At 58.7% G+C, this 27,256-nt stretch overlaps 3 protein-coding genes across 4 annotated transcripts; 1 reads left to right on the top strand and 2 right to left on the bottom strand.

The window, feature by feature from the left end:
- Window positions 1-193: 193 nt before the first annotated feature.
- COX5A (cytochrome c oxidase subunit 5A) lies at window positions 194-10,148 on the bottom strand. The gene is made up of 5 exons (XM_075431979.1): window positions 10,016-10,148; window positions 5,063-5,179; window positions 3,846-3,967; window positions 2,470-2,592; window positions 194-355 (listed from the first exon to the last, which is right to left on the bottom strand). Exons 1-4 carry the CDS (start codon window positions 10,098-10,100, stop codon window positions 2,479-2,481), a joined length of 438 nt encoding a protein of 145 aa, XP_075288094.1. The 5' UTR covers window positions 10,101-10,148; the 3' UTR covers window positions 194-355; window positions 2,470-2,478.
- A 1,784-nt stretch (window positions 10,149-11,932) lies between these two features.
- Window positions 11,933-26,781, top strand: SCAMP5 (secretory carrier membrane protein 5). 2 transcript variants are annotated; one of them, XM_075431943.1, is made up of 7 exons: window positions 11,933-12,377; window positions 20,707-20,787; window positions 21,081-21,209; window positions 23,226-23,382; window positions 24,110-24,211; window positions 24,423-24,540; window positions 24,642-26,781. In XM_075431943.1, the coding sequence occupies exons 2-7, from the start codon at window positions 20,781-20,783 to the stop codon at window positions 24,834-24,836; spliced, it is 708 nt and encodes a 235-aa protein (XP_075288058.1). In that variant the 5' UTR covers window positions 11,933-12,377; window positions 20,707-20,780; the 3' UTR covers window positions 24,837-26,781. The 2 variants fall into 2 exon arrangements, with proteins under 2 accessions (XP_075288058.1, XP_075288057.1); XM_075431942.1 differs by lacking the exon at window positions 11,933-12,377 and adding an exon at window positions 19,765-19,852 and having other exon boundaries at window positions 24,642-26,780.
- Window positions 12,831-13,979, bottom strand: RPP25 (ribonuclease P/MRP subunit p25). Its single transcript, XM_075431885.1, has one exon. It carries the CDS (start codon window positions 13,699-13,701, stop codon window positions 13,051-13,053), a length of 651 nt encoding a protein of 216 aa, XP_075288000.1. The 5' UTR covers window positions 13,702-13,979; the 3' UTR covers window positions 12,831-13,050.
- Window positions 26,782-27,256: the final 475 nt, after the last annotated feature.

Genomic DNA, 27,256 nt, shown 5'->3' with positions numbered 1-27,256 from the left:
AACTCTGCCCACGCAGGATAAAAACGGGCTCCGCGGAGCAGCGCCTACCCCGGGACGGATTCCCAGCCCTGCCTCGGGGCTTCGTCACGGGGCCGGCTCCCCCACGGCCTCCTCACCAGTGCCGCGCACTCGGTTCCTTCCTTCTCCCCCCAAAAAGTGCAAAGAAATAACGAGACGAGGCACCGCTGCCGCATCAGGCAAACCGGTTTTTCCTTTATTAGGTCCAGCTTCGCGTCAGCCACGCTGCGACTCTGTAAAGGAAGAGGTCATCTCCAGCAAGGTCATATTTTAACGCCCACGTCTCCGGCGATGGCGTGCAGTCAGGTAGCGTCGGCAGAAAGCCCCAGCAACGTGCCTGCAAGGGGAAAGAACGGAAAAGCTGTCGCAGAGGCAGCACAGCGTCGCCACGGGGTCTCCAATCTGTGATGTTCATCGCTGGCTTTTACCCTTTGAGGCCCATTTGACCTGGACAGGCAGGGGAGTTGGGCAGAGAGGAACCTGATGAAGTTCAACAAGGGCAAGTGCAGGGTCCTGCACCTGGGGAGGAACAACCCCATGCACCAGTACAGGCTGGGGCTGACCTGCTGGAGAGCAGCTCTGTGGAGAGGGACTGGGAGTGCTGGTGGATGGGAGGTTGACCATGAGCCAGCAGTGTGCCCTGGCTGCCAAGAAGGCCAATGGGATCCCGGGGTGCATCAAGAGGAGTGTGGGCAGCAGGTCGAGGGAGGTTCTCCTTCCCCTCGACTCTGCCCTGGTGAGGCCCCATCTGCAGTGCTGTGTCCAGTTCTGGGCTCCCCAGTTCAAGAAAGATGAGGAGCTACTGGAGAGTGTCCAGCGGAGGGCTACGAGGATGGTGAGGGGACTGGAGCATCTCTCCTACGAGGAAAGGCTGAGGGAGCTGGGCTGGTTCAGCCTGGAGAAGAGAAGGCTGAGAGGGGACCTTAGAAATGCCTCTAAATATCTGCAGGGTGGGTGTCAGGAGGATGGGGTCAGACTCTTTTCAGTGGTGCCCAGCGACAGGACAAGGGGCAAGGGGCACAAACTGAAGCAGAGGAAGTTCCAGCTGAAGATGAGGAAGAACTTCTTCACTCTGAGGGTGACGGAGCCCTGGAACAGGCTGCCCAGGGGGGTTGTGGAGTCTCCTTCTCTGGAGATATTTGAGACCCGCCTGGACACAGTCCTGTGCAGCCTGGTCTGGGTGACCCGGCTTCGGCAGGGGGTTGGGCTGGGTGACCCACAGAGGTCCCTTCCAACCCCTGCCATGCTGGGATTCTGTGATTTAACCACACGCAGCTTTCAACTGGAGCGCTGGTGTTCCCGACTTCCTATCCCGGGGCGAGAAGAAGGGCAGGGACTTACAGATCCAGAACTAAGTGCTATTTGCAGCCTGACACCCCATAGCTCTATTCTAAGCACAATACTAAAAAAAGAAAAAGGCTGGAATACGACACCAGCCATCTCCCACAGGGACCGAGTGAAGAGACTGCCTGGACGTAGCTTCGCTTCCACCAGGATTTGCATTCCGGGCTTCGTTTTAGCCTGGGATCGGAGCATGCCAGGCCTTGCCTACACTTAATGACAGATCCTCATTAATCAGAGAAGCTGCTGTTTAGTAACAACACCTCCGTACGCCGCAGCTCATGCGAGAGGCCCGCTATTTACGATGGAGATTTAGACGTCTTAGTTACAGTTCTTTTCAAATTTAGAAATTACTCACAAGTTCAGCTCTAGAAAGCCAGTAAGACAAGCGGCTTTCCGAGCCCCGAGGGCGCGGCAGTCGGGACGGAGCGCTGCCTGCACCGCTCCCATAATCCACTCCTGCAGCTCACCAGCGCTCTGCACGCAGAGCCGTTCAGCTCCGGCTCTGCTGCAGCTGGTCTCTTTATTCTGTGAGCAAGGGGCTCTCCAAATCAGCAACTGACGACAGAAAAAGACGCTGTTTTAAGTGTAACATGAGGAACCTTCGGTGTTGTTGGGTGGCTGTCATCAGCAGGGCCCGTTTTCAAGCATAAAGTAGTAACCAGTGTCTCCCAGTTGTCTAAACTGGCTACAGACTGTGGCAATAAAACGAAAGTTTGTGCATTTCCAGAGGCAATGACCCCGACATTTGCTAAAAATGCTTCTGGGGGAACAAGCTGATGAGGAGCAGAGGTGGACACGCCGCCAACAAAGTGCTGCAAGGCTCGCTGTCTTGGCAACTGCTACTGGGAAATTTCTGGGAGGTTTGGTACAGTTGCCATCCCCCCCTACCCCTTCCCAAGCAACTGCGCCGTTCTTTTATTAAGGCTCCTTTGAAAAGGGTTACTACCTTTCCTAGGAGACCTGGAGTTATAGAGGCGTTTGGAGAATCACATTACAAGAACTTCGCAAGACCCTCGAAGACAAGGAAGAGGACTCTGTCTCTGCCAGGAGGGTTCCAGGGCAGGGGAGTACCACGCCAAGGGGCTCGGAAGCAACGGCATCCCTTACCAATAAGGTTTATGCTTTGTCCAGGCCCAGTTCCTCCGGAGTGGAGATTCCCAGTTCACTCAAAGTTGGTCTAAGTTCCTGGATAACGTAAGGATAGATTTCCTTGTGAGGTCCGGCCTTGTCCTAAACGAAAAGGAATGGCATTATTCCAACGGCAAGCTGTCGAGCTCCACCGTACCCCAGCCAGGTCTGCAGCCACGACGTGTGTTCGCAAGAGGCTGCATGGCCTGATCCACCGATTGCTCATGACAGTAGCTCCTGCGGGAGAGGAGAGCACAGCCCAGCTTCATCTGCACACCAGGTAAACGAGGCTTGTTGTACTCCTACCCACCCACCGTGCCTGCAAAGCACCCCAGAACAACGCTGAACCTCCCTCCAGGGGATCTGCAGGTCATCCGTAACGCTTGACGCCTCTCCCTCACGTAACATCAGCCCAACACAACCCATGACGGGCACGTCGCACCACACAAAGCTAAGGGCCAAGCCAAGCTCCTCACACAAGGATGCTTTGCGAATCAGCCCAGAGACCGCTCACACTTTAGGAAACGGAATGAAAATAATATCTGATCAGTGAAAGGGGGGAAAACACCACTCCCCAAAATAATATTTCGGCAGGACTCCAGGAAGACCATAAATCTGCCCCCAAGTTCTGATCAACTGAGCTGTCCCCTACACGGTGGGGGCCCAGACAAGAAAAAAACAGATGAGGGAAACGCATAAAGATTCTTCTCTTGGTCTCATGTCTCTAAAACCACTGAAAAGAGTTTCAGTTCTGCAGAACGCAGAAGCAGCACACCGGGAAGCAACTGGTTGCACAGCACAGTTTGAAGCAAGTAGATTTAACAGCTAGCAGCAAAGACCACCATGCCAGCACTCCCCAGCTGTGGCAAAAACCAGCTGGAAGAGCACAGCTGCTGGCCTCTACGCCTGGAATAGGAGCACTCCTGCCTCCATCCCCACCCATTTGAACTCCCTGGTAAGCGAAGGCTGCACCCAGGTTTCACGGGTTTTTCATCAGTCCTGGCCCTTTAAGAAGCCAGTAAGCCACCTTCGCTTGAGATATTGCTAGTAATTCTTATTTTAAAACAAGAAAAAGGAAGAAAAAACCTGAAAGGCTTTCCCACCGGAGTCAGCATCGGAAAAGGAAAATAGAAAAGTAAGGACGCCGCACTTGCGAAGCTGCGCTGCTGAGTGCTTTTACCTCAAAACGATTATTTCAGGCCGCCGAGCACGTGGTCACAACGCAGCTATTGATTCTGGCAGCAGGAAGCAGCGCGTTTCCCCTCCGCGCCGCTACCAGTCCGCCAAGAAAAACTCTCTTTTCTCGAGAGAAACGTGAACACCACAGCTATGCCCTGGGCTGCCGTTCCACTCACCTTTACGACTTCCAAGATGCGGACAGCACTGGCAAAGTCATTTAACCGTCGGCACGCCCTCAGAGCCGCGTCGATGATTTTTGGTTCTGGAACCAGGTCATAACCCACAAGCGTGTTTATGCCTGTGAATATAAGGAAACACTGAGAGGAACTTGGCATCAGCTCATGGCGGTACCGAAAGGAACCCGCTGGGCATTATTTCACTCCACCTCAGGAAAGAATTAACTATTACCACAACTCCAGTCGCCATGAGCAGCTGAGCTGATCACAATTTTCACTGCTATTTTGGGGACAGATACACACAGCCAAGGGCTTTCTTTCGCTCTTCTCCCTCTCATTGTTGCTGACTACCGTAAATTTTAAGATTTTTCAGTGGATTTAATGAAATCCCAGTGGGCCAGTTTCATCCATGCTCCCCAAAGGTCTGTACCGCGGCACATCAGTTACAGAATCATTAAGACATCCAAACGACTTCACCCCTATTGGTGGAACGAAGCTGGAACTCAAGCTGCTGCCCACCCCCTTCCTCTCCTTTCCAAGGGAAGAGCCCAACACCGAACCACCCAGCTGATGCAGGAACGATCCCTCTGGCTGCTCTGCAAACACGTTTATAAGCTCTAACTGGGGCAGTTCAATAGCAGCTGGCAACTCCATGGCAAGTAACAACTGAAGACAACCAGTCTACAGTGAGTTATGGCCAAGCCATTAAGTCAAAAAAAAAAAAAAAAAAAAAAAGTGTGTGGTTATTCACTAAGCAACAGTTGAAGTCAAATACGCTTTCTTTAGAGCACTCTCCCTCCCACCCAGGTGTTAAAACACGTATTCTGTGGCACTAAAATACACAAAGCCTGGACTCCCGCCACCTTGAGCCCCCACTCTCCCTCCTTCTGCACGCCATGGCCCCTTCCAGCCCGCCCGCCTGGCTGCTGAGGTGCCACCGCCTGCTGCAGCAGGCTGGCAGCCGAGCCAGCAGCAATGAGCCAACGCCAGGCACACGCTGAGCAGCCAGGGGACTCGGAGCAGACAAAGCAAGGCTCACACAGTGCCTTGCCCCAGCTGGGGATTTAAAGGATTGCTCCCCTAACACCAAACCCCCAGTTTTCACTATTTCCACTCTCCAACAGCAAAGTAAAAATAAGTTGTTACTTCTAGTCACAAAACTATCACAAAGCAGTTACATTTACTCCGTGTCACCCCTCCCCTTTCACCCAACATACCTTTCCTGAGCTCCCAGGCATCGATATCTGGCTTGTTGAAATATGTCACCCAGCGAGCATCAAATTCTTCATCTGATTCTTGCGACCCGTGAGAGTAGCAGCGGGCATGCAGCACAGCTGAATGCAGAAAGAAAGGAAGAGGCTTTGAGCAAACAGAAAACAAGGCCACCTTCGTCCCGACCAAGAGACTAAAGCCATAAAATATCTGATCAGTGAAAGGGGGTAAAAAATGAAATCAGTTTTTGGGCAGACCCGGAAGAAAATTTCACTTGCTTCAAAAGTAGGGGGAAAACATCAATCCCCAAAATAATATTTTGGCAGGACTCCAGGATATCTCCCATGATATCCTCCTGGGGAAGCTGAGGAAGTGTGGGCTGGATGAGTGGTCGGTGAAGTGGATAGAGAACTGGCTGAATGGCAGAACTCAGAGGGTTGTCATCAGCGGCGCTGAGTCTAGTTGGAGGCTGGTGACAAGTGGTGTCCCTCAGGGGTCAGTACTGGGCCCAGTCTTGTTTAACTTCTTCATCAACGACCTGGATGAAGAGTTAGAATGTACCCTCAGCAAGTTTGCTGATGACACCAAACTGGGAGGTGTGGTAGATACACCAGAAGGCTGTGCTGCCATTCAGCGTGACCTGGATAGGCTGGAAAGCTGGGCAGAGAGGAACCTGATGAGGTTCAACAAGGGCAAGTGCAGGGTCCTGCACCTGGGGAGGAACAACCTCATGCACCAGTACAGGCTTGGGGTGGACCTGCTGGAGAGCAGCTCTGCGAAGAGGGACCTGGGTGTCCTGGTGGACGACAGGTTAACTATGAGCCAGCAGTGTGCCCTGGCTGCCAAGAAAGCCAATGGAATCCTGGGGTGCATCAAGAAGAGTGTGGCCAGCAGGACAAGGGAGGTTCTCCTTCCCCTCTACACTGCCCTGGTGAGGCCTCATCTGGAGTACTGTGTCCACTTCTGGGCTCCCCAGTTCAAGAAGGATGAAGAGCTACTGGAGAGAGTCCAGCGGAGGGCTACGAGGATGGTGAGGGGACTGGAGCATCTCCACTACGAGGAGAGGTTGAGGGAACTGGGCTTGTTCAGCCTGAAAAAGAGAAGGCTGCGAGGGGACCTTATAAATGCCTACAAATATCTGAAGGGTGGGTGTCAGGAGGATGGGGCCAAGCTCTTTTCAGTGGTGCCCAGTGACAGGACAAGGGGTAATGGGCACAAACTGAGGCACAGGAAGTTCCGTCTGAACATGAGGAGGAACTTCTTCTCTCTGAGGGTGACGGAGCACTGGAACAGGCTGCCCAGGGAGGTTGTGGAGTCTCCTTCTCTGGAGATATTCAAGACCCACCTGGACAAGGTCCTGTGCAGCCTGCTGTAGGTGACCCTGCTTCGGCGGGGGGGTTGGACTAGATGACCCACAGAGGTCCCTTCCAACCCCTACTATTCTGTGATTCTGTGAAGACCATAAATCTGCCCCCAAGTTCTGATCAACTGAGCTGTCCCCTACACGGTGGGACCCAGCCAACCCAGAGCGGTCCTCAGCCCGGATAAGCACTGGATGGATACAGCTTACCAAATACCGGTCGCTTGGTTTTTGGCAAAGTGGGTATTTCCTGGGCTACGTCAGACTTCCAAAGCCTTCCCAGACCCTTTGGTCAGAGCGGGATTATTTAACGAGAGGGAGAAACGCAAGGGAAAAGCAATTCTGTAAAACTGGTCCTTAAGAGAAGTTTTCCGGGATCCCTGCTTCCGTAAGAGACAGGAATTTTCCCTCTTCCCAAGCAAGCCAGTGAAACGCAACGCACACGTACTTCCTCCGCAGATGCGCCGAAGAAGCACCATCCTTCTGTTCCCCACATTTGGCCCTTGCCAGAACCACAGGACTTCTCCGTGCAGCGAGCTGAGCTACGTAAACCAGTTTTTCAGTGGCATTCTTTCCAGAAATAAACCCCTGCACTCTCTCAGTCACACCATTATCCTCTGAAGATGAATACACCGGTGTATTCCGGAGCGACTTCCTCCTCCTGGAACTGCTGCAGAACCGATTTTGTAACCCAGGAAAAGCCGATTTCCCAACCCGGCGCCTGACTTTGACGGATGACTCGACAGCAACGAGCTGCAGGTCTTTGATTCCACCCCAAGCTCAGAGCTAATGCCGGCTTCTTTTCAAGCAGTTTTAGGAATCTGTGCGAAATGACCCGGGCCCAGCTGTAAAGGCTCTCAAGAGCACAAGGGGCAAGAGCTGTTACAGGCTGTTGAAGGAGAAGACAAAATTACTGCTGTCTCTGTGCTACCCGAGATAAAACTCCCGCATCTCAGGGTTGTAATTGCTTTAATACTTGATAATTAATAAAGCATGAAAGTGGATTGTACTCCAGTGGGCAAATCACGCTGACATGATTATAAACCCACTTCTTCCCTCAACACTATCACAGATCGCTTTTTTCTGCTAGTCTTTTCGTCTCTTTAGCCCACAAAGGTTGGAAGCGTTTCCCAAAAGGAACTCAGCCCTCGGGTCCAGCCAGCTCCACGCGCAGCAGAGCTGTGCCGGGTCCTGCGTGCTGAGCCCGGGCGCTCCACAAGCTGCCACACCAGCAGAACGCGGCCTGCCTCGGGGCCGTTCCCTCTCCCCGCTGGTAAGCACACTCTGCTTATATCTGTGGAGGGTCATACACCAGACACGGCCTTGCCAGCCTGACGCTCGGCTTCAGCAGAAGGCAGATACAACTCGTTACTTATTCTTTCTTAACCTAACACGAACTCCTGCCGCCAAGCAACTACAGAGTTTTATTTTAAAGAAGAAACCCCCAAACCGGGTCGCGGTTTTGCATCCTTCCCAGATATACTTGTCTGCTTGGAAGATCGCAGTGAGCAGCATTCTAATTCTACGTGAAATCTGACGGAACAAACCACAGTGATTCAAAAGGAATATCTTTCCTTGCGTCAAATGACAGCCCAGTCAGAACGTGGTCCAGATTTCCAACAAAACTTCACGTGGTCCAACACATCAGCTGCGATTCTGGTTTCACGCAGCGCTTCTCAAACCACGAAAATGGCTTCCCTCGTTTTATAGAATCATAGAATGGTTTGGGTTGGCAGGGACCTTAAAGCTCATCTGGTTCCAACCCCCCTGCCATGAGCCGGGACATCCTCCCCCAGCCCAGGGTGCTCAGAGCTCCATCCAACCTGGCCTTGAGCACTGCCAGGGAGGGGGCAGCCACAGCTTCTCTGGGCAGCCTGGGCCAGGGCCTCAACACCCTCATGGGGAAGAATTTCTTCCTCATATCTGATCTAAATCTGCCCTCTTTTACTTTAGAGCCGTTCCCCCTTGTCCTATCACTACACACCCTCGAGAAAAGAAAATATCTACCTAACAAGGTAAGGGGAGAGTAAATGGCAGGCCAAGACAGAATTTCAGTGTTCCTTTGCCATTCAGCAGGGAGATTCCTCCTCCCCAAAGCAGCTCTTCGACCCCGCTTTCTCCATCAAACCACGTGCGCAGCTGAGCTCGGAGCAAGGGCACGCCTCTGTACACGCTCCCGGCCCAGGCAGGCAGTGAGAGGACGCTGTCAAAAATCTCCCAGAGGCTGCTCGCTCGGGGAGCCCTTTTTGTTTTCTTCCTCTAAACACAAAGCAAATCCCACAGAGAAAGAGCAAACCTCAGCCTGAGAAAAACCTAGAGCAAAGTTCTCGAACGCCATCTTGAAGTCAAAAAACTACAGTCTTTTTGCGCTGCGCGCTCGACAAAACCGTTCCCCTCGGTCTTAAACGCAGGAAAGACTCGGTCACACTAAAAGGATCCCGAGGAAAAGATAAAAACAGGCCACAAGAAGTTGAACTCTGGATTTCCAGGCGGTGTTTTTCAACTGCTGCCACGTTTCTTCACCACCCTTTATTTTCCGTACCAAGGTTTGCATCTATCTACCAGGCTGGAAGCGCATGCCGGAGAGGGGACCCTGCACCCCGGCACAGCAGCGGCGCGGCGGGAGCCCGCCGGGCGCCTGGCATCTCAGCGGGGTCCGTCAAGGTCACGGTCACACGCACGACGCCCGGGTGACGGCCGGACCGCCCGCCCGCAGCTCCCCAGCCCACGGCAGAGGCACGAGGGCACGTGTGTCTGCCAAGGCGCAGCTCCAATAGACCCTCGGCGGTCCGAGAAGCCTAAAAATCATACAATTTTACATGAAGAGGCATTAAACGTTTCCCCAAGCGCCGGAATTTCTCAGCTTCCCCCATAAACCCAACCTGAGAGGAACCCGATGCCCAAACGCAGCTCCCAGGGCCGCTGGCGGTGTCGCTAAGCGGGGTGATCGTAACGCGCGGAGCCCGCAGGCAAGCAGAGAATTCTCACGGATTTAATTAGAAAAAAAGACAAATAAGGTTTTTAAGCAGTCACCAAGAAACCCCTGCGGGATAAGCGATGCCCGCTTATGACTTTTAATTTTTAGAAAGCGCAGCCCCCCGCTGCTTTTTAACTCACACGCGGCTCTCCGAGCGTCCCAGACGCGCTCGCTGCCCGTTAATTAGCCGTTAATTCGGGGGGGGGGGGGGGGGGGGGGGTCGGTGCTCGCTCCCCGCTGCGGAGGTCACCGCCGCCCTCCGTCAATGTCACCTTGGCGGGAAGCGCGGGGAGGCCGCCCCCGCTCTGCGGCCCCGGGAAAGGGCCCGGCGGGCTGCGGGAGGCGGCGGGGCCGGTAACGGCGGGGTGAGGGGGAGGGTCTGGGGGGGGGGGGAGCGGGGCAGCGGCCGGGCCCGGCGGGGGCGGCGCGGACTAGGCCGCAGGCGCGGCCTGCCCTCGAGTGCCGCCGGCGGGTCACCGCAAGGACGCGGCGTAAGGGGCGGCGGGCCCCGCCGCCGAGCACCCCGCCGGCACCGGGCCGAGCCGAGCCGAGCCGAGCCGAACCGGGGCGTGCGGCGGGGACGGGACCGGGCGGGGGAGGGCGCGGAGGCGGCCCGCTCACCTGCGGGACCGGCGGGCCGGCGGACGGCGGCGCGGAGGCCGGAGACGGCGCAGCGGCGGAGGAGCAGGGAGGCGGCGGCCAGCATGGCGGCGGGGAGGGGGGGGAGGCAGCACCGGGCGGCGGGAGCGCGCGCCGCTCGCTGCTGGCACCGGGCGGGGGGGAGAGGCGGCGGCTACGGCGGCGCGGCGGGGACACACCGCGCAGGGGCGGGAAGGCCGCAGCGGGCGGGGCCGAGCGCGGCGCCCGCGGGGCGGGGCGGGGCCGGCCGCCATTTTGTGGCGGCGGCTGCCTGAGGGGAGCGGCAGCGGGGCGGGCTCTTACGCCTGTCGGCCCCGTCCCTGGCCCCGCGCTGCCGGCTCTGGCAAGGGGTAGTTGCCCCGGTTTAGGGCTGCAGAGATGCTCCGAGGGCTGGGGCTGTTCGGCCTGGAGAAGGCGGCGGGAGGGGCCTTCCTGCGGCCTTCTGGTGCTTAAAGGGGGCTTCTGAGAAAGATGGCGACAAACTTTTTAGCAAGGCCTGTTTCAATAGGACAAGGAGGGATGGCTTTAAAGTAAAAGAGGAGATTTAGACTGGATATAAGGAAGAAAATATTTTTGCTGAGGGTGGTGAAACGCTGGCAGAGACTGCCCAGAGAGGTGGTCGATGCCCCGTCCCTGGGAGCGTTCCAGGCCAGGTTGGACAAGGCTCTGAGCAGCCTGACCCAGTTGAAGATGTCCCTGCCTGTGGCAGGGGCTGGGACAAGATGGCCTTGAAAGGCCCCTTCCAGCCCAAACCGTGCTGCGATTCTTCCCAGAGAGTGCTACCCCTTCCGGGCCAGGCTCTGGCCGCAGCGTCCCGCAGCTCTCTGAGGCTTTTCATGCAAGGCAGCCTCTTGTCACCTCGTCCCCCAACCTGGCAGCCCCCAGCCCGGGGTGCTGCCCTCAGCTTCCGTCAGCCCTGAGCCAGCCGACCGCTCTTGGGCCACCGCGCAGGGCACCTCTGGGCTCACAAAATCACCCCAAAAACGGTTCTTCGCAGGCGCCTGTGCTGCGTCTCAGCAATGCAGGGCAAGATCATCGCAATAATTTTGCTCACCGTCTCCCCTTAGGACTCTGTGGAGCCAGATGTCACTGTGCTATTTTAAATACTTTGTATTTCGGGTTACAGTCTTTTTAAACCATTTTCTTATGTAGGAAATCCTTAGTCCACAGCCAGTAAAGCGAGCAGTGCAAAATCCCCAGGCTCCTGTTGCCTCCAAGATTGGAAATTGCCTGCATATAGAATCAATTAAAAATAATTTTGCATATTAACAAAATAATGAGGAACGAAAGATTTTTTTTTTCTCTCTGTCTCCTTGGGGGGAGTGATGTGAGGCGGCACCAGCGGAGCAGGGCTGGGGAGGTGAAGGGCTGTCAGTTCACAGCTGCGTGGCTGTGACAGCCTTGAGGGTCTGATCAGAGGACGGTTTTATTTATTAGCATGATTTTTAGTATGTGTGGGGTAGGAGTCTGTGCTTCCCTCGCGTGCGAGGCGGAAGGCTGAGCCTCAACAGCATCCGCACCCGAGCCAGGCAGCTGCTGGGCAGGATGGGGCCCAAAGCTTTCCCAGCCCCAAACCCACTGAAAAAATCATAAAAAACCAACAACTGGAAATTAATATTCAGTTAGACGGCAGCGGATAAGTGGAGCGAAGCAATCTGCATCAGGGCAGATAAGCACGAGCCTCCAGCCCGCAGGAGCAGCTGCCTGCTGAGGGAGATAACAAGGTCATCGCCAAATAAAACAGCCCCCTGCTTCCTCCTCCTCCTCCTCGCTCCCCTCGTCTCCTTTCATTCCCACTCCCAGCCAAGCGAAGCGCTTGCCAAGCGAGCCCTGGACAAAAGCGGGGATGCTCGTTGTCCCCGGAAAGCAGGAGTGAGGAGGGGAGGGGACGCGGCCGCAGCCGGAGCATCGCTCCGTGATGGCTTTCGGGAAGGGCACGCTGGTTCGTGCCGACGGAGCTCTCCCCACTCGGGACAGGGTTTGTCCGGGATCGCCCCATCCTGGCTCGGCGGCAGCGACAGTCCACCCTCGCTGCGCTTGGACGAGCCCCTCGTTTTCCCACAGATGTATTTCAACTATTTCTAAAGTGCGTTTATTTTCCATTCGTCTTGATTTTACCCCCTGGAAGAAGCAGGGGAATTTGCTCTGAAGGCGTTCCCGGGGAGCCAGCCCACAACCCCAAAACCTCCCCGCTCTGCACCGGCCGCCACATCCAGCCGCGACAAGAGCCCACCTCACGCTCCCGCCACCCCCGGCTTCCAACAGCAGGGCTTCACCCTGCTCCAGACCCCGCGGACACCTCTTGAACGAAGATCCGACGCGGGAAGAAGCGGCAGGAGAGCTGGTTTGTGGGTTTATTTTCCTCTGCTGTCCCGCAGGCAGGCAGCGCTGCGCTCGGCTCCGCGGGCGTGGGGAGGGAGCGACCGGTCTGCTCGGTGGTGTGTTTTATTCAAGATGAATCGCGGTGCCGTGGGGCGCTGAGCCTGGCGTTCGTAAACCCGGCAGCTCCTCGCCGGGCGTTAATTGCAGCGGTTTTGGTAACGAAGGAAGGCATCGCTCCAACGGGCTCGGGGCAAAACCGTCTGTGCCGACAGCAGAGGCATCGCAGCGGGGAGCGACGGTGCACGGCTGCCTTCCCCGGTCTGGGCACCGGCTCCGCTGCAGGAGCGGGGCTGGGGGTGGCATTACCTCCGGGTGGCTGAATGCCACCAGGGCCACCAGCTCCCCGCAGCACCCCGTGTGCCCCCCCTTCAGCCCGTACCCAAGGGCTGTCAGGTTTAACCCTAACCCCCCCCCAGCAGCAAGCCCCCATGCACGGAGGTCAGCTGGCGCAGCAGCAGCGTGTCGGGGGGACCCTGCGGCACTCCGGTGACCCCGGCGCCAGCACGGCTCTGCCTTTATCCGCAGCAAAGCAGCTAAGAACCCCCCGGGTTTCCCCAGCAGGCGATCTCCCGCCCAGGTGGAGGGCCGATTCCTGCCTACGTATGCGGCGTACGGCGGGGTGGGAGGCAGTGGGGTCAGTGGTGGTGGTCCGGGTGGCGGTCCGTGGTCCCCGAGCCCCTCGGGCCCTTGGGTACCTGTACCTGCAACTTCTTGGTCAGCAGCTCCTCGCGGGGAGGGGGCGGGGGCCGCTTCAGCCCCTTGTTGGAGGAGCCGGACGTGTCTTCTGCCGCCTGCCCGAGCTGCGTCCCCGGCCCGTGCCGGGGTTCCGGGGGCTGGTAGCCTGTCTGGTTGGGGTCCAGGGGGTCTCGGGAGAGGAGAATGCAGATGGAGGGGACGTTCTTGTGGACGGTCAGGTTCTGCGCTGGGCTGCCGGGCAGCGGGTCCTGGTTCTCCCAGACCTCCAGCAAGGTTTTGTAGCGCACCTTGGTGACCTGGTGAAGACCTCCCAGCTTCCGCTTCATGATCTCCACGCAGGTGATGGTCTTGGTGACCGCCCTGCCACAGCCGCTGAAGACGATCTGCCGGCTGCCCTTCAGCTCCATCTGGGCCATGGCAAAGTTCATCAGGTTCCTGATCTTGCTGCCCTCCTTCACTTTCATCTCCACCACGTCCGGGGGCAGGTCAGGGAAGGGCAAGGGGCTCTCCTCCTCCGAGGTCCTCACCTTTCGGAAGTTCTCCATGCTGGACTGGGTGACGGGCTTGGCTCCCCCTCCTTCGGCAGCCATCCTTCACCCCTTCCCGGTGGATCTGCTCAGGCTCCTAGCCCCCCGGGACCATGGCAGGGCTGACGCCGCTGCCCTCCAGCCCAGCGTGCAGGAGGGCTGAGTTTAACCCCGCGTCCCCAGGACCACCAGCCTCTTCCTGTCTCCTCGCCCAGGGGCTGGCTGCGGGGTTGACAGCCGGCTCCGGCTCTCGGCGATGCTTGGGCTCCTCCGCTCCCACTGCAGCGCTTGCTTCTGCTGCTCTTTGCTTCATTCTGGACTTCAGCAGCCCCCAGAGCTGTTCCGTGTAATTAGCAGATCCTCCCCCTCTCCCTCCCCTTCTTCCCCTCCTCCTCCTCCCCTCGCTCAGCCTCCCATCCCAGCACCCAGTTCCTGCCTTCATCCCTGCCCAGCACCGAGAGCCAGCCAGGGAAGGAGCAGGGGAGGGCAGGGAGCCCGGGTCCCCGGCTGGAGCATGCAGGCAGGGAAGGGAAGCGAGAGGGAAAGGTGGAAGGCAGAGGGAGAAGCTCACTCTTGCCTTCATGATGCTCCCGGAGTCCTGCCCCCTTAAAGAGAACCTGGTCCCTTCTCTCGGTGCTTGCTCCGCTCAAGGACGCCAACTGCCAACTGCCAATGTTAGCAGAGTGCGGGCAGCCCGCCTGCCTGCCTGCATCCCTGCCTGCCTCGCTGCCCGCCTCCTCCGCACCCTCTCCCCGGCAGCATCCCCGGAGGGATGAGGAGTCCTGGCCACGCTGCGCCCAGGGATGGCACGGAGACGCGGGAGGTGCTTTGGGAAAGCTGGCAGCCTGAGCTCAACCCCTATTAGCCATCAGAGAAGCTACTGGGGCCCACAGGCAAGAGAAATCCTGGCAGATGGCATTGCGACCATGCCCAGCTGCCTGCCGACGGCTGCAGGGCAGGGGCATGCAGCGAGTGTGCCGGGGGTCTGCTCCCCCCGCTACCCCACAGGAGAACCTCTCTGCCCCCAGAGGAGCAGATGCTGGGGCAGAGCCGGGTCACACGGGTGATTTCTCTCCCTCCTCTTCCTCCCCCATCCCTCCCTCTCCCCGCTCCCAGACCCCGTCCCTTGCCTAGCTCCACGTCCCCAGTACGGAGCTGCCCACCTTGGGGTCACCATCGCATTTCCTGGCGATTCACCCTGGGAGATAGATACCTGCTGCAGGGCAGAAGGTCTCCCCTTTCTGCCCCTGTCCCTTGGCCGGGTGGAGGCGATGGCCCTGCCCCGGGCTGGCCCTCGGCTGCCCCTGTCCCCTGCCCGCCCCCAGCCTCCCGCCCCGCTGGCCGGGGGATCATCGAACAGTGGAAAGACGCGCCGAGTATTGACTTGCAGTCAAATCTTATTGGCCTCCGGAGGCCCCTGGATTGTTTTCACTCCGAGCAGGGCTTGAAAAAATACATAAATAAATCAATCGATCCGATGGCGGCAGAGGTGAAGGCAGGGTGCGGCCGTGCCCTCCCGGCCAGGGCGAACCCCTACGTCCCTGTGCTCCCCGAAGCAGCTTTCTGTGGGTACCGCTGCCCTAAACCGGGGCGGGCATGGGACACCCCCTGCTCCGGCCACCAGCCCGGGGGCTGGTGGTGACGGGAGGACAGCGCCGGTGTCTCGCCTGCATGGGATGGGATGCTGCGGCTCGGAGCAGTGCCCCGCCGCGCTGGGAAACCGGAGGGGATGGGAACATCTCGTGCTGAGGCAGGGCGCCGACGCTCCCGAGCTCACCCCCAGCACCGGCGGCGGATTCAGGCTTCGAGCATCGCCCAAGTCCCGCCCGGCGCTGCATGCCTAGTTGCTGCGCTTCCGCCATGAATCCCTGGCTCGTGCGAGATGAAATGGCGTTGTTTCCCCTCCTTTCTGCTTGGTGACCATTTGTGGCACCCTTGCGGAAGGCACTCGGCTCTGTCCTCAGGCAGGCAGGGATGGGTTAAGCCTCTCGGGGAAATTACTGCCTTCAAAAGATGCTAAAACCCTAGGAGAACGATCGGGAAGGATTTCAGCGACCGTTCACGGAGCGTGTGCAGTCGAGGGAGCCAAGAAACCCCTCCAAGTCATTATTCAGGTGCGCAAGCAGCCACCGGTTACGTGGCCACCGCGGGCCAGCAGCGCCGGGGCTCCGGGCGAGCCAGGGCTGCTCGGTGCCGAGCTCGCTCGCGGCCGGACGGATCTGTGCTGTGGGGCGAACCATCCAGCCCTTCTTTCCCGGCCCAGGATCAGCTCCCCCCTCCCGTGGCCCATTTTTTGGGGCGCCTTCCCCGCTTGTTGGATGCTGGGAGCAGCAGCAGCTTCTCCCCCCCCCTCCGCTAATTGCTGCTTAACAAACTCTGCGTATCGCGGCCGAGCCTTCCCCGTGTCCCTCAGAGGGCTGCGGAGGGTGCGCTCCCCCCAAGGCAAAGGCTGCCGCAGCGGGGGGGGGGACACGACATGAATGACAGGGTCTTGCTTTTCCTCTGCAGCGCTTAAAATGTAAATGAAATTCCTTATTAGCAACTCTATTGCTAATTACCATCCAAAGCCATTCATTAGCCTGTCAGCTTGTTTGTTGGAGGACAACAGAGTGTATCGGTTATTCCAAGCGATGGAATAGCTGAAATGAGCTCAGCCGCCACGAACAGCGGGGCGGGAGAGAGAGGGGAGTGGGGATGGGGGGACACAAAGGCACAGCCGTGGGGGGACTGGGAGAAAACCACTGGGGGAGAGGACGGAGAGTCGTTTAAAATGGGAAACAGACAGATAGTAAAGGCAGGAATGGAGAAAAAATAGGAATAAAGTGGTTATGCCCTGCATATCATCTGTCCTCCCTGAGCATCCATCCCAGCACAGCTGGAGAGAGGTGCCAGGGCTGGGACCTGGGGACCGGTTTCTCCCCAAGCATCCCACGTCCCAGTGCCACGGTCCCATCCCAGGGGAGTTTCCCATCCCCGTGGGACCCTCTTGCCTGGCCCCGACCCCTCCGGAGGCGTGAGCTTGGAAGATCCATTTGGCAGAGGAGGGCTGGCGGTGAGGGGATGGAGAGGGCTGCAGGGGCCAGCACGGAGCCAGAGTTGACAGCAGCCCTGGCCAAGCCTGGGAAAGTGGGGAAACAACCCCAGAAACACATTCCTTATGGAGAGCAGGGCAGTAACCCGAGCCCCTGTCCTTCACCTGCCCTCTCTATATTTTCTTTCATCCGAGGTGGCTCTGCATTGGAGCGGCTCGGAAAGTCAAAGCATCCGATACAAGGAAAGTCTCGGCGCTGCCATCCATCTCTGCGTCACATCGGCCCGGCTCAGGTCTCAGGCTCTCATCACATTGCACTCGGCAGCAGGCCGATGCCTGGGCTGATTGCAGCCCCGGGGGGAACACAGACGGACCCCCTGCCCCAATCCAAACCAGGGTCTGGGAGCCACTGGTTCCCAGGACCAGCCCGCAGAGGCTGCAACCCCTCTCCCCGCGTGCAGAGGCTGTCTCAAGGTGCCGGAGGAACCCTAGGGTAGCACCAGCTCCCCACCAACTGAGCCAGCAAGAGAAACCCCTTGTCCCTACTGCAAGCAGAAAACAGCAGAGCCCAAGATAATCCTCATTTTGAGTGGGCAGGCAGTACAAAATATGGGCGGAAAACCCCTTTTATTGGACAAGTCCCTTTGCAAACCTGCAGCACAAGGAGCAGAGGAAGAGGGGGAGGGCCCTGAGGGCATTAATAAACCCTAATGGTCCTGACCAGCCCCACCTGGGACACCCAACCCACACCCCGCCCATGGCCCAGGAGCTCTGTTTGAGCTCAGCCCAGGGCAGTTAGTCCTGTTCTGAGCTGTGTTGTGGCTGGTCTCTGGCTCAGCCACAGCTGACCTCCTGCCTGCTCCCTGCTCCCACAGACACCAACCCATGGACTGGCCCTGGACCTGACCCGCAGCCTGGCTTCGTGGCTTGGCCTTGAACCTGCCTGTGACCTTGGTGGCTGATCTGGGCTCTTGGTTGAACCTGACCGTCCTCCCCAGCCTGCCCTGCTCAGGTAGTGTGGGCCGGGCCCTGGGCGCCGAGGCTCTTACCCTGCCCCGCGCTATCCCTTGGCTCCCCACACATCCCCCGTGAGCAAGGGGAGCAGCATCCATCGGATTGCTGGACATCTCTGCTCGTAAAGCCTGCAGGTGGGTTGAAGTGGGGTGGTGCCAAGGGCAAGGAGCTGGCCATGCCCAAAGAGGCTGGGCGAAGGCAAAGAATCAGCCATGGAGCAAGTCTAGATGAGAGAAAGCTCAGGAGACAAGAAATAAGGGGCAGGAGGCAGTTCCCATGGTTGTGGGCCCAAGGGAGGGATCTCAGAGCTGATCTGCGGTGAGATCAGGACGGAGCTGATTCTGCCAAGAAACCCTCCACGGGGAGCGGGGCTGGGGGTTGTGGCCAGCCCCAGATCCCCGGGGCGCTGGGTGCAGGCAGGGCCAGTGCAGCACTCCGAGCCTCCGAGCACCCCCGTGAGGTCTCACCCGTGGGCGAGCAGCAGCGCTTCTGGGGAATCCTCACCCGTGTCCCCTTCTCCCTTCGCTCCCCTACTGTTGCATGTGGGGTGGAGCTGGATGCCGGGGGGTCCCGCTCTCTGCAGGGAGCAGCACAGGGTCCAAGACCCAGAAGGTGTTTTGAGCAGACAGCTGGGCCCTCAGATACGGGGTCATCCATGGCACGCTTATTTTCCTGCCTCCCTCTATTTTGCCATCTGCGAAATAGGGGTTTTTCCCATTTCTGCCAGGTTTCCTTCCTAGCGTCCCCACAGAGCGACACTGCCCATCTGCTGGAGGTGTTTGGCCACCAGGGTTTCCTCACTGGTGTAAAGAGAGATTTAGCTGCTGCCCTGCCCTTGGCACCTTCCATGGCGGGACGTGTCCTTGCTGCCCCTCCGTGCCCAGGAAAGCATGATGGTGTGCTGAAAGCTTGAAGCTGGACCCCGGGTGGGAAGGATGATTTAGCTGTCAAACAAAGCCAGTTTGGTGACGTTGCACCGACGCGCTCCCGAGTACTGAGGCAGGAGGTCCGAGCGGTCCACTCAAGGCTCCTTGCGATGACACTGAGTACAAGGGACGCTGCCTGTGGAGTCCTCCTCCTGTTGCTTGGAGCCCTCAGGCTGATTTGGGATTTACATCCCCTTTAGCAGCGTGTTGTCCCTGTCCTAGCTTCACCTGTGAGTCTATCCAGTCCCTTCCCCTGCCCCTTGCCTCCCAGGCATTGCTGGTAAATGCAGTCACCTTAGCTTATGCCTTCTGTGCAAGCTGTTAATTACTGCACGGGGCAGCACTGGGTGCAAGGCAGGCCACCATGGGAACCCAGGCAGGGCGATAGGGACGCTGGCTTTGGAGCTGCCCAGGACAATGGGAAACTGCCTGCTCTCAGAAGAAGGGGCGTGGGGTTCTTGACGTCCCAGCAAGCAGCCTTGCAGCTGCACGGCTGAGCTGAGACGAGGAAAGATACCAGCACAACAGCTCCTCCGGCAGCCCTGCCTGTGGGACTGGGGCGATCCGGAGGGAGAAATAACTGCTTCCTGTTGTAGTTAGGAAAAATTTTTTTGCTGAAGGAGTGGTCAGGCACTGGACCAGGCTGCCCAGGGCAGTGGGGGAGTCCCCAGCCCTGGAGGGGTTCGAAAAACCGTGTAGATGTGGCACTCTGGGACATGGTTTAGCAGGCACGGTGGTGTTGGGTTGATGGTTGGGCTTGATGGTCTTGGAGGTTTTTTCCAACCTCAAGGGTTCTGCGGTTGGGTTCTGCGTCTCCAGCACGCTCGCTGCAGCACCCGGTGTTTCTTAGAATGTTTTCCCATTTCCAAGCCGTGGCCCGGAGCTGAGCGCAGGGCGGTGCGGGTGCGGGACCCACGGGCCCGGGCGTGGGGGTTCCCCTAGCTTTGGTCCCGCCGGTAGGACCCGCAGGCCCCCTCATCCCGCCGCGGTCTGTCCCCAGGCCCCTCGGACGCCCCGTAGGGCCGCCCCCCCCCCTCCCCGCCGGAGGCGGCAGGACCCTGGACAGCGGCTGCGGCGCCCGCTCTCGCGAGGTCTGGCGGCCGCCCTCAGGCCGGCCCGGCGGAGCAGCCGCTGAAGTCTCGCGAGATCTGGCGGCCGCTGCGGCAGGAGCAGCAGCGGCGGGCGGGCGGGCGCGCGGCCGCCGCCACCCCCCCCGCGGGACGGGTCACGTCACGCCACGCGGGTGAGTCCCGAGGGCGGGTGGGAGCGCTCGGATACCCCCCCCACGAAAGGGGTGACCGCCCTCTGCACCGCCCCCCCCCCCCCATCTATACCCCCACTGCGTGGGGTGCGCGGCCCTTCGCCCGTGGAAACCCACGGGCAGCGACCCGCGCCGGGGCCGGCACCCCGGGCACCGGGGGGGGGACGTTGGGGTCCCCCCTCGGGATCGTCACCCGTGTGTGGCGTTGCGACACCCCCCCTCGCGCACCCAGTTTTGCAAAAAAACCGTCCCCTAATTTTACCACCCCCCACCCCCCCCCCCCGATTTCGCCCAGCCCCCGCGGGGACACGGGTGACCGTGAAGCCGCCGCTCGAGGGACTCATTAGTGACAGCCGTCACCCATTCATTTTGTCCTCGGCTGATTCCCCCTGCACTCCCTTTCGGCCTGGTTTGAGGGACGCGCTGGGAGCCGCGCTGCATCCCCACGCAGGAGCAGGGGCTCTTCACCAAAAAAGAAAAAATAAAACCCAAAAACATTTGGTTTTGGGCCAGGTGACGAACTGGAGGGTTCCCAGAACCGGAGGGTTTCCAGCTGCCCCGGGGCTGCGTCCCTCCGGGATGTGGGTCAGGTGGGAGCGGGAGGTTAAGCCCCTGAGCCCTGCCCCGCGTCTTCTCCTAATCTCCTGGCACAAGCCTCGGGGTTTATCCTGCCGCCGGCGTAAGCCTGGCTGCGTGAACAGAGCGACCGCGTAAAGAAAGCAACCTGCTGCCTCACCGCGCCGGCCTCGAGCGGTTTGGGAGCGTTGAGGAAGGTGAAGGCTCTTGTTGGGGGTACCTGACCGCCGCACATCACTCTTTCTCTCATTTTCCTCCAGGTCTGATAAAGCTTCCGGATTTTCCCCCTCCCCTCACTCTTCCTACGGAACGGAGAGGCTGAGCGTGCACCAACATGGCAGGTATGGCCTCCAGCGGGGCTGCCCCATGCTTCCGGCAGGGTCTGGGGCTGTCACGGCACCTCGTTAGTCCCCGGTGGGGTTGGGGGTGTTGGTGCCTGCGGGATCGGTGTGGCCAGCGAGGGATAGATTGGTCTTGATGCACGTGGGTGGGTTGTCAGTGGCTGCGAGGGAAAATCCATAATTCCTGCTTGAAACTTGTCAGTTCTTGGGGCTGGACGAAGCTGATTAGGAAGCCTCTTGGTTTACGTTCGGCCCCGCGTGGTGCCTGACGCCGGGGAAACTTTTTATTGCAGAAAAGGTGAACAACTTCCCCCCGCTGCCTAAGTTCATCCCCCTGAAGCCGTGTTTCTACCAGGACTTTGACGCGGAGATCCCACCACAGCACCGTACCATGGCCAAGCGGCTTTACTACCTCTGGATGCGTGAGTGGCTGGGCGGGGAAGGGCTGCGGCGGGTTGGCGTTCGCCCCTCCGAAGGCTGCTCCTCCAGAAGGCACCGGCCGAAAGCGCGGAGCGAGGTCGGGGCGAGTCCCTCTGCCCCTCCAGGCCTCGGTGCCCCCTGTTCAGAGCCCTTGGGGAGAGGACGGGGGCTGCGGTGTCCGTGGCTTCAGCCCTCCCAGGCTCCAGGATGGAGGTGTGGGGCTGGCTCGGTGTCCGGGGGCTGTTGGCGGTGACCTTGACGTCCCGCCGGAGCAAGGAGGAGGCTTGGCACCCTGCCGAAGGATTGACTCCCCCTCTCCATCTGGCTCGGTCGCCGGCCTTGCCCCCCAGGAGAGCTGCCAGGCCTTCCTCGGCTGGTTTCCTTTGGCAGCCGGGCTGGGGAAGGGCTTCCTCTGCCACCCCGAGCTCCTCGGGAGTCCTTTGGCAGCGGCCTGAGGCCGAGGTGCTGTTGGGAGTGGAGAACTGGGGTGCCCGCTCCCCGAAACAGCGGGGCCGGGGCTTCCCCCAGAGCCTGTTCCTCTTGCATGCCTCTGTGTGCTGTGCTGTGCTGACAGCTGTCACCGTCTTCTAACTCTTAAAAGCCAGCCTGGATGTCTCTTGCTTACCGACCCCGGGTGGGGAGAGGAGCCGGAGGGACAGCTTGTGCCCTGACGTACACGGAAGCGTTACTAAGGATGACGCTAATTGCTGCGCGCAGCTCGGGGAAAGCTGGCACCATTGAGGTTTTTTTTTATTTAGAAGAACTTAGTTCCTTAACGAGGCATTTTCCCCAACCTTTGGAAGCACGGCAGTGCCCTGGGAGCGCCCTGGGCTTTGGAGGTGGGGTGCGGGGAGCTGAGCCGGCACCGGAGCGCTCCGGCGTTCCCGCTTTGGGTGCCAGGCTGGCACCCCGGTGCGGTGCCTTGCTTTGGGAACCACGTCCTGTCAGTCGGGTGCCCCCGAGGTAACTTCCCCCATCGTTTCAGAAGGGTCAGTGTAGCTTTGCTGTGAAGGGGGGAGGAAAAAATAGTTGTGCTTCCCCAGAGGAGCTGTCTTGGGGTGTTCAATCCCCTCCCCGTCTCAGTCTGGCTGTTCTCACTCTGCTTCATTTCATCGAGCCCAGTTCTTGTGCCAGCTCCCCGAGCCGGTCACCTCCTGTTGGTTTCCGTCTCCGGAGCTCCCCTCTGGATCATTTTCTCCCCAACTCCCCCGCAAACACCCGGCCAGACGTAAGCGCAGAGAGGCTGAAAGGTCCCCTCGGTGTCCTTGGGGCTGCAGGGAGCGACGAGCGCCCGCTCAGCCCGGCCAGCTGAGCTCCCTTTCTTGCCAGCTGCAGCTCTCTTGCGGGCAGCAGTGGGAGGGTTTGAATTCTTGCTGGAATAATGAATCATTGTCAAAAATCAGAGGTGTCAGAATGCAGATGAGCCTTCTCTGCTTTGTCCTGAGTCTGCTAAGCTGGGCTTCATAGTAACAGCCCTTGTGTCGCTTAACCCCGAGCAGGGGTGGGCGAAGCAGACACACCGCCCCAGTGAACCAGCCAGGCGGGACTTCAGGACTTCAACTCTTGGCGACGCTGGGTGGGTGTTAGCTCTGGGAGCTCTTGCACAAGCTCCTCCAGCGAAACTGTAATGGAGGCAAGGGAAGAAGCTTCACTTTGATTCCTCCGGTTGGTGGAAGCACGCCCCAGCTCGCTGGCAGCGAGATGATACGGCTCTTTCCCGTCCTCGGAGCCCCGCGAGCCCTGGGCCTGCTTAAGGCCTTATAACTCTGAATGATACGTTCTATTTTGCTCCTGCTCCTCAGCTGAGGTTGGACCCCCTGTGGCTGAGCTCGCCTGGGGATGCTCCCCGCACCCAGCCAGCCTAACCGAAGTCAAGTTAAAGGACATCCAGCTAGGGTAACGCTCTGCTGGCGGCCAGCCCTGCGCGGGCGTCCCCGGGGTCAGGGTCTCCTGCGTTGCACTGACGTCCCTGCGTACGCGCTACTCTGCTCCCTCTGTGTGTGTGTGTGTGTTTGCAGTGAACAGCATCACCTTGGCGGTGAATCTCGTTGGCTGCCTCGCATGGCTCATTGGAGGCGGTGGAGCTGTTAATTTTGGACTGGCAATTCTCTGGCTCATTCTCTTTACGCCCTGCTCCTATGTCTGCTGGTTTAGACCTATTTACAAAGCTTTCAAGTAAGTGGTCACTCCTCAGCCCGGCTTCTCACGGTCATTTTTTATTTTTGTTTTATTTCCCTCCCAAACAGTTAGCGCTTAGCTTGGGACCACGCCTGAATATTTGGGGGAATTCATGCTCTTTCTGGCCAGTCCTTTAGCTTTACTTTCTAACCTTCAAAGTAAGGGTGTTTGGGATTTCCCAAGGGCCAAAGCCCCAACCCTGCAATACAAAGATGCCCGACGCATGGCTCTACATCAGGGGGAGTGGTGAGGCTGGGATGCCAACTTCTGCTCCCCTCCCGTCCCTCCTTGAGGATTCTTTTATATTTTTCCATGAGCCCTCGAGGTGCTTATATTGATTGGCTGTGCTGCCGAGGTCGATCCCCAGTGCAGTATCCCCAAATCTAGAAAACTGGGGGTGCGTTCCTTCCCCGTGTGGGAAGGCTGAGTCTGATGGTGGGGCGGCGGGAGCCGAGGGCCGTGTCTGAACGCGGACGCCCTCTCGCCCGATGCGCAGAGCTGGCCGAGCCGTGGGGACGGTCCGACGCCCCGTGGCTTTCCCAGGCGCCCCTTCACCACCTTCAGCCTCTCGCAGTTTCTCCCTTGCCTGTGGTTTCGCTCCGCTTCTCACCACCCTCTCGCTAAACCACAGCTGCTTCTGTGCCCTGAAAGGGTCTGAGACGGGGGAGCGTCTCCCTTCCCTCACAGTGGGGAGCACAGGGAGTGACCGAGCCTTCTCTTGCAGGACAGACAGCTCCTTCAGCTTCATGGCCTTCTTCTTCACCTTCATGGCCCAGCTGGTGATCAGCATTATCCAGGCGGTGGGAATCCCGGGCTGGGGCGTCTGGTAAGGCTGGTGCTGCTCTCTGCCATGTTGGGTGCCGGGACAGTTGCCGTTGAGCTGGTGCTGCGGCCTCGTGGTGTTTTAGCAGGCTCGGTGCTTCGGCAGCGGCTCTCCTTGGGGGAAGCCGGCTCGAGGAGTGGGGAGGGCTGCTGGCAGGCTGGGGTGTGGCAGAGCCAGGCTGCCGGACAGACTGCTTGTTTCCATCTCCTTGCAGCGGCTGGATTGCAGCGATTTCCTTCTTTGGGACCAACGTGGGCTCGGCCGTGGTGATGCTGATCCCCACCGTGCTGTTCACGGGGATGGCGGTCTTCTCCTTCATTGCTCTCACCATGGTACGGGAGGACAGAGGGGAGCCCTCGCCACGACCCTGGAGGGTCAGCACGAGCTGTGGGCGCTCAGCGCCGCTGGATTTTCTCTTTCCAACCTGCTGCAGGTGCACAAGTTTTACCGGGGGAGCGGCGGGAGCTTCAGCAAAGCCCAGGAGGAGTGGACCACGGGGGCGTGGAAGAACCCCCACGTTCAGCAGGCGGCACAGAGCGCGGCGATGGGGGCGGCGCAGGGGGCCATGATGCAGCACGAGACGCAGTACTCGGCCACCCCGAACTACACCTACTCCAACGAGATGTGAGCAGCGGGACTCTGTCCTCGGGCGAGAGATCTGGGGGGGAAGGGAGGAGGAGGAGGAGCAAGGCCGAGTTTCTGCAGCTGTTTCAGAACGTCGGAGTGTACCATAACGGTTCTTCTTTCCCTGTTCTTTGTAACGAGATAATTTGGGATTTTTTTTCTTTCCCTGCCCCCAGTTATTTGTCTTATCTCTTCTTTTCTCTTTTATTTTTCATTTTGAGGAGGCCGTGAGTTGACCTGCAGGGCTCTTGTTGTGCGTGGTAGTACGTGTACGTTCACTTGTCTTCTTTTTCCCCTGTGAAATAGTGTACAGTGGTGGTTTTTTTAATTACTGTGGTGATAGGTGTACCTTAGAACTGCATCAGCCAAAAGCCCCCCGCCCACCCCCAAAAAGGGAAAGATAAAAACAGCAGCCAGCACTCATCTCCCCTCTTGGCATAAGCCCTGAACCAGAGGTTTCTGACGTGTGTGAGTTTCTCTCTTTCCGTTGGTAGTGTCCAGCCACTTGCCACTGTCTCAACAAGGGCAAGCAATCCCGGGAATTCTCCGTTTTCTTCCGCTTTTTAACTAGCAGGTGGCTGGCTGAGTTAGCATTTAAAAAAAAACCCCACACAATAAGGGGGTGGGGGGAGAAAGAAACCCTAAATCCTGCTGTTGATATGCTGGAAGCCAAGAGATTCCTACTCCACACCCTGGCTCAGGATCTACAACTTCTCTCAGTGTGTGGTGTTGTAAATGAGTAGTTCACACTTTGACGTGGAAGACCAGTATCTGCGTGACTGGGCAGGAGCCCCGGCGCGCTGTGTGCGTGTGTGTGCGTGCGTGTTGGGGAGCGAGGACGCAGCCAGCCCCATTCCAGATTCTGCATCCCAAGTCTGTTTTTTAAAGGCTTCTACTTTGAAAAGCGGCTGTGAAACTGGCAGAGTGTTTCTCAGAGGACCTATTCTTGGGTAAGGCTCCGGGTCAAACCTTGCCAACCCGGTTGCAAGCACATACAGGCAGTCTCACTGACAACGTGAACAGCGAGGCCAGGATTTGTGCCTGCGAGCTTCTGAGGTGTGCACTAATTTAAGGCTCTTTGGGAAGCCTCTGGGCTGGCGGGAAGGATTCCCGCTCGCCTGCGCAGTGCAACGCGGCCGTGTGTCTTCCTGGTGCGGAGATCCCTGCTCCTGCAGCCCCGAGTCCCGGCCCAGTTAGCGGAGGTCGGGCTTTAGTACTGGTGCTGCGCCTTAGCGGGAGGCAGTTGAGCTCAGGCTGACACCTCCTGGGCTGCGGCTTCGTAAACGGGAGCTGACGGACGCTGCAGGGCAGGAGCAGGGAAAGCTCCTTCTCGGAGATGCTTTTCAGACTCTAAATGCACTTTAAATAAGCCAAATTTCTCCCCAAGTCCTAGAAAAGCAGCCCAAACGGAACCTGATCCGGCCCCTTGGCTCGGCTGTCTCGTGCCCGCAGCAAGCCAGCGCCGTGCTAGGCCCTGGCCCCTCGCCCCCAGCCCCTCTCGCTGCCTGGGGGTGCTCGTCTGTGGCTCCCACCCACGAGAATCGCCCCAGAGGAACCTCTCTTTTCCAGCAAAGCACACCAAGAATAGTTTCCTTTTTAAGGGTATCACTTCAGTCATTCTGCAGTAGGCAGTCATCTCTCGACAAGACTAAAATGCAGCTAATGATAAAATGCCAGTCTGTATGTATATGTGTATAAAATGTAAGGAGAAAAGTATACCTTTGCTGAGCCTACTATGTACTTAATCAGGTTTAACTATTGTGCAATTCATTTATAGCTAGCCTAAAACTTACTATGCCAAACCACGTGCTCTGTCACCTGTGTCTGAGAAATGAATGGATTAAGTGACTTCACCTTCTGCGTTTACAGTGAGATGCATAAATAATAACTGTAACCAGCTGTAACTAACAGACGTTGCTTCAGCCCCTAACCCTGCTCTCCGGTGTCTCTCCTGAGCGTGCGAGCTGCCTGCTGAAACATGTCCCCGCGGCTCTGGCCGGGCAGGATCCCTCTTGCTTGTGCTCGTTTTCCACCAGCAGCGGCTTCTGGCGGGGCCTCCCCTGGCTGTGACTGAAGCCTGCGGGGCCAGAGAGCTGACGCTCGGCTGTTCCCGTGGCCGGGCGAGGGGTCTGTGTTCGGCATCCCACAGGCGGTGAGGCAGAGCCCTTGCCTCTCGCTTTTCTCGCTGCGGAGGGGTGCCCGGAGAACACCTAACCCGCTCCCCCCCGCCAGCTTCCCGTAGGAGCGGCTGGGCTCCTGCTCTGGGCTCCTCTGGCATGGTGGGCACCCGCTGGGCTCTCTCCCCTCCGGCAGCTCTCAAGCCGTGTGCGGGGGCCCCCCCAGGCAGCTTTCTGAGGAGCCCGGGGGGCTCCCCGGTGGGGGGAGGGTGTCCCCGGTGTGGGCTGCTGCTCCCCGGTGTGTGTG

The sequence above is a fragment of the Opisthocomus hoazin genome, chromosome 10, assembly GCF_030867145.1.
Source record: "Opisthocomus hoazin isolate bOpiHoa1 chromosome 10, bOpiHoa1.hap1, whole genome shotgun sequence".
NCBI classification, from domain to species: domain Eukaryota; kingdom Metazoa; phylum Chordata; class Aves; order Opisthocomiformes; family Opisthocomidae; genus Opisthocomus; species Opisthocomus hoazin.
Note: the sequence above shows the minus strand (reverse complement) of the source record. Positions and strands in the feature narration are given on the sequence as shown.

Excerpts from the sequence above, each read along its gene's own strand:
- COX5A (XM_075431979.1), bottom strand. The coding sequence starts at position 10,100 with ATGCTGGCCGCCGCCTCCCTGCTCCTCCGCCGCTGCGCCGTCTCCGGC. Across the intron at positions 5,180-10,015 it reads CCGGCCCGCCGGTCCCGCAG|CTGTGCTGCATGCCCGCTGC; the intron begins GTGAGCGGGCCG and ends TTCTGCATTCAG. Across the intron at positions 3,968-5,062 it reads TGCCTGGGAGCTCAGGAAAG|GCATAAACACGCTTGTGGGT; the intron begins GTATGTTGGGTG and ends TTATATTCACAG.
- SCAMP5 (XM_075431943.1), top strand. Across the intron at positions 24,212-24,422 it reads ATCCCGGGCTGGGGCGTCTG|CGGCTGGATTGCAGCGATTT; the intron begins GTAAGGCTGGTG and ends ATCTCCTTGCAG. Across the intron at positions 24,541-24,641 it reads CCTTCATTGCTCTCACCATG|GTGCACAAGTTTTACCGGGG; the intron begins GTACGGGAGGAC and ends AACCTGCTGCAG.
- RPP25 (XM_075431885.1), bottom strand. The coding sequence starts at position 13,701 with ATGGCTGCCGAAGGAGGGGGAGCCAAGCCCGTCACCCAGTCCAGCATG.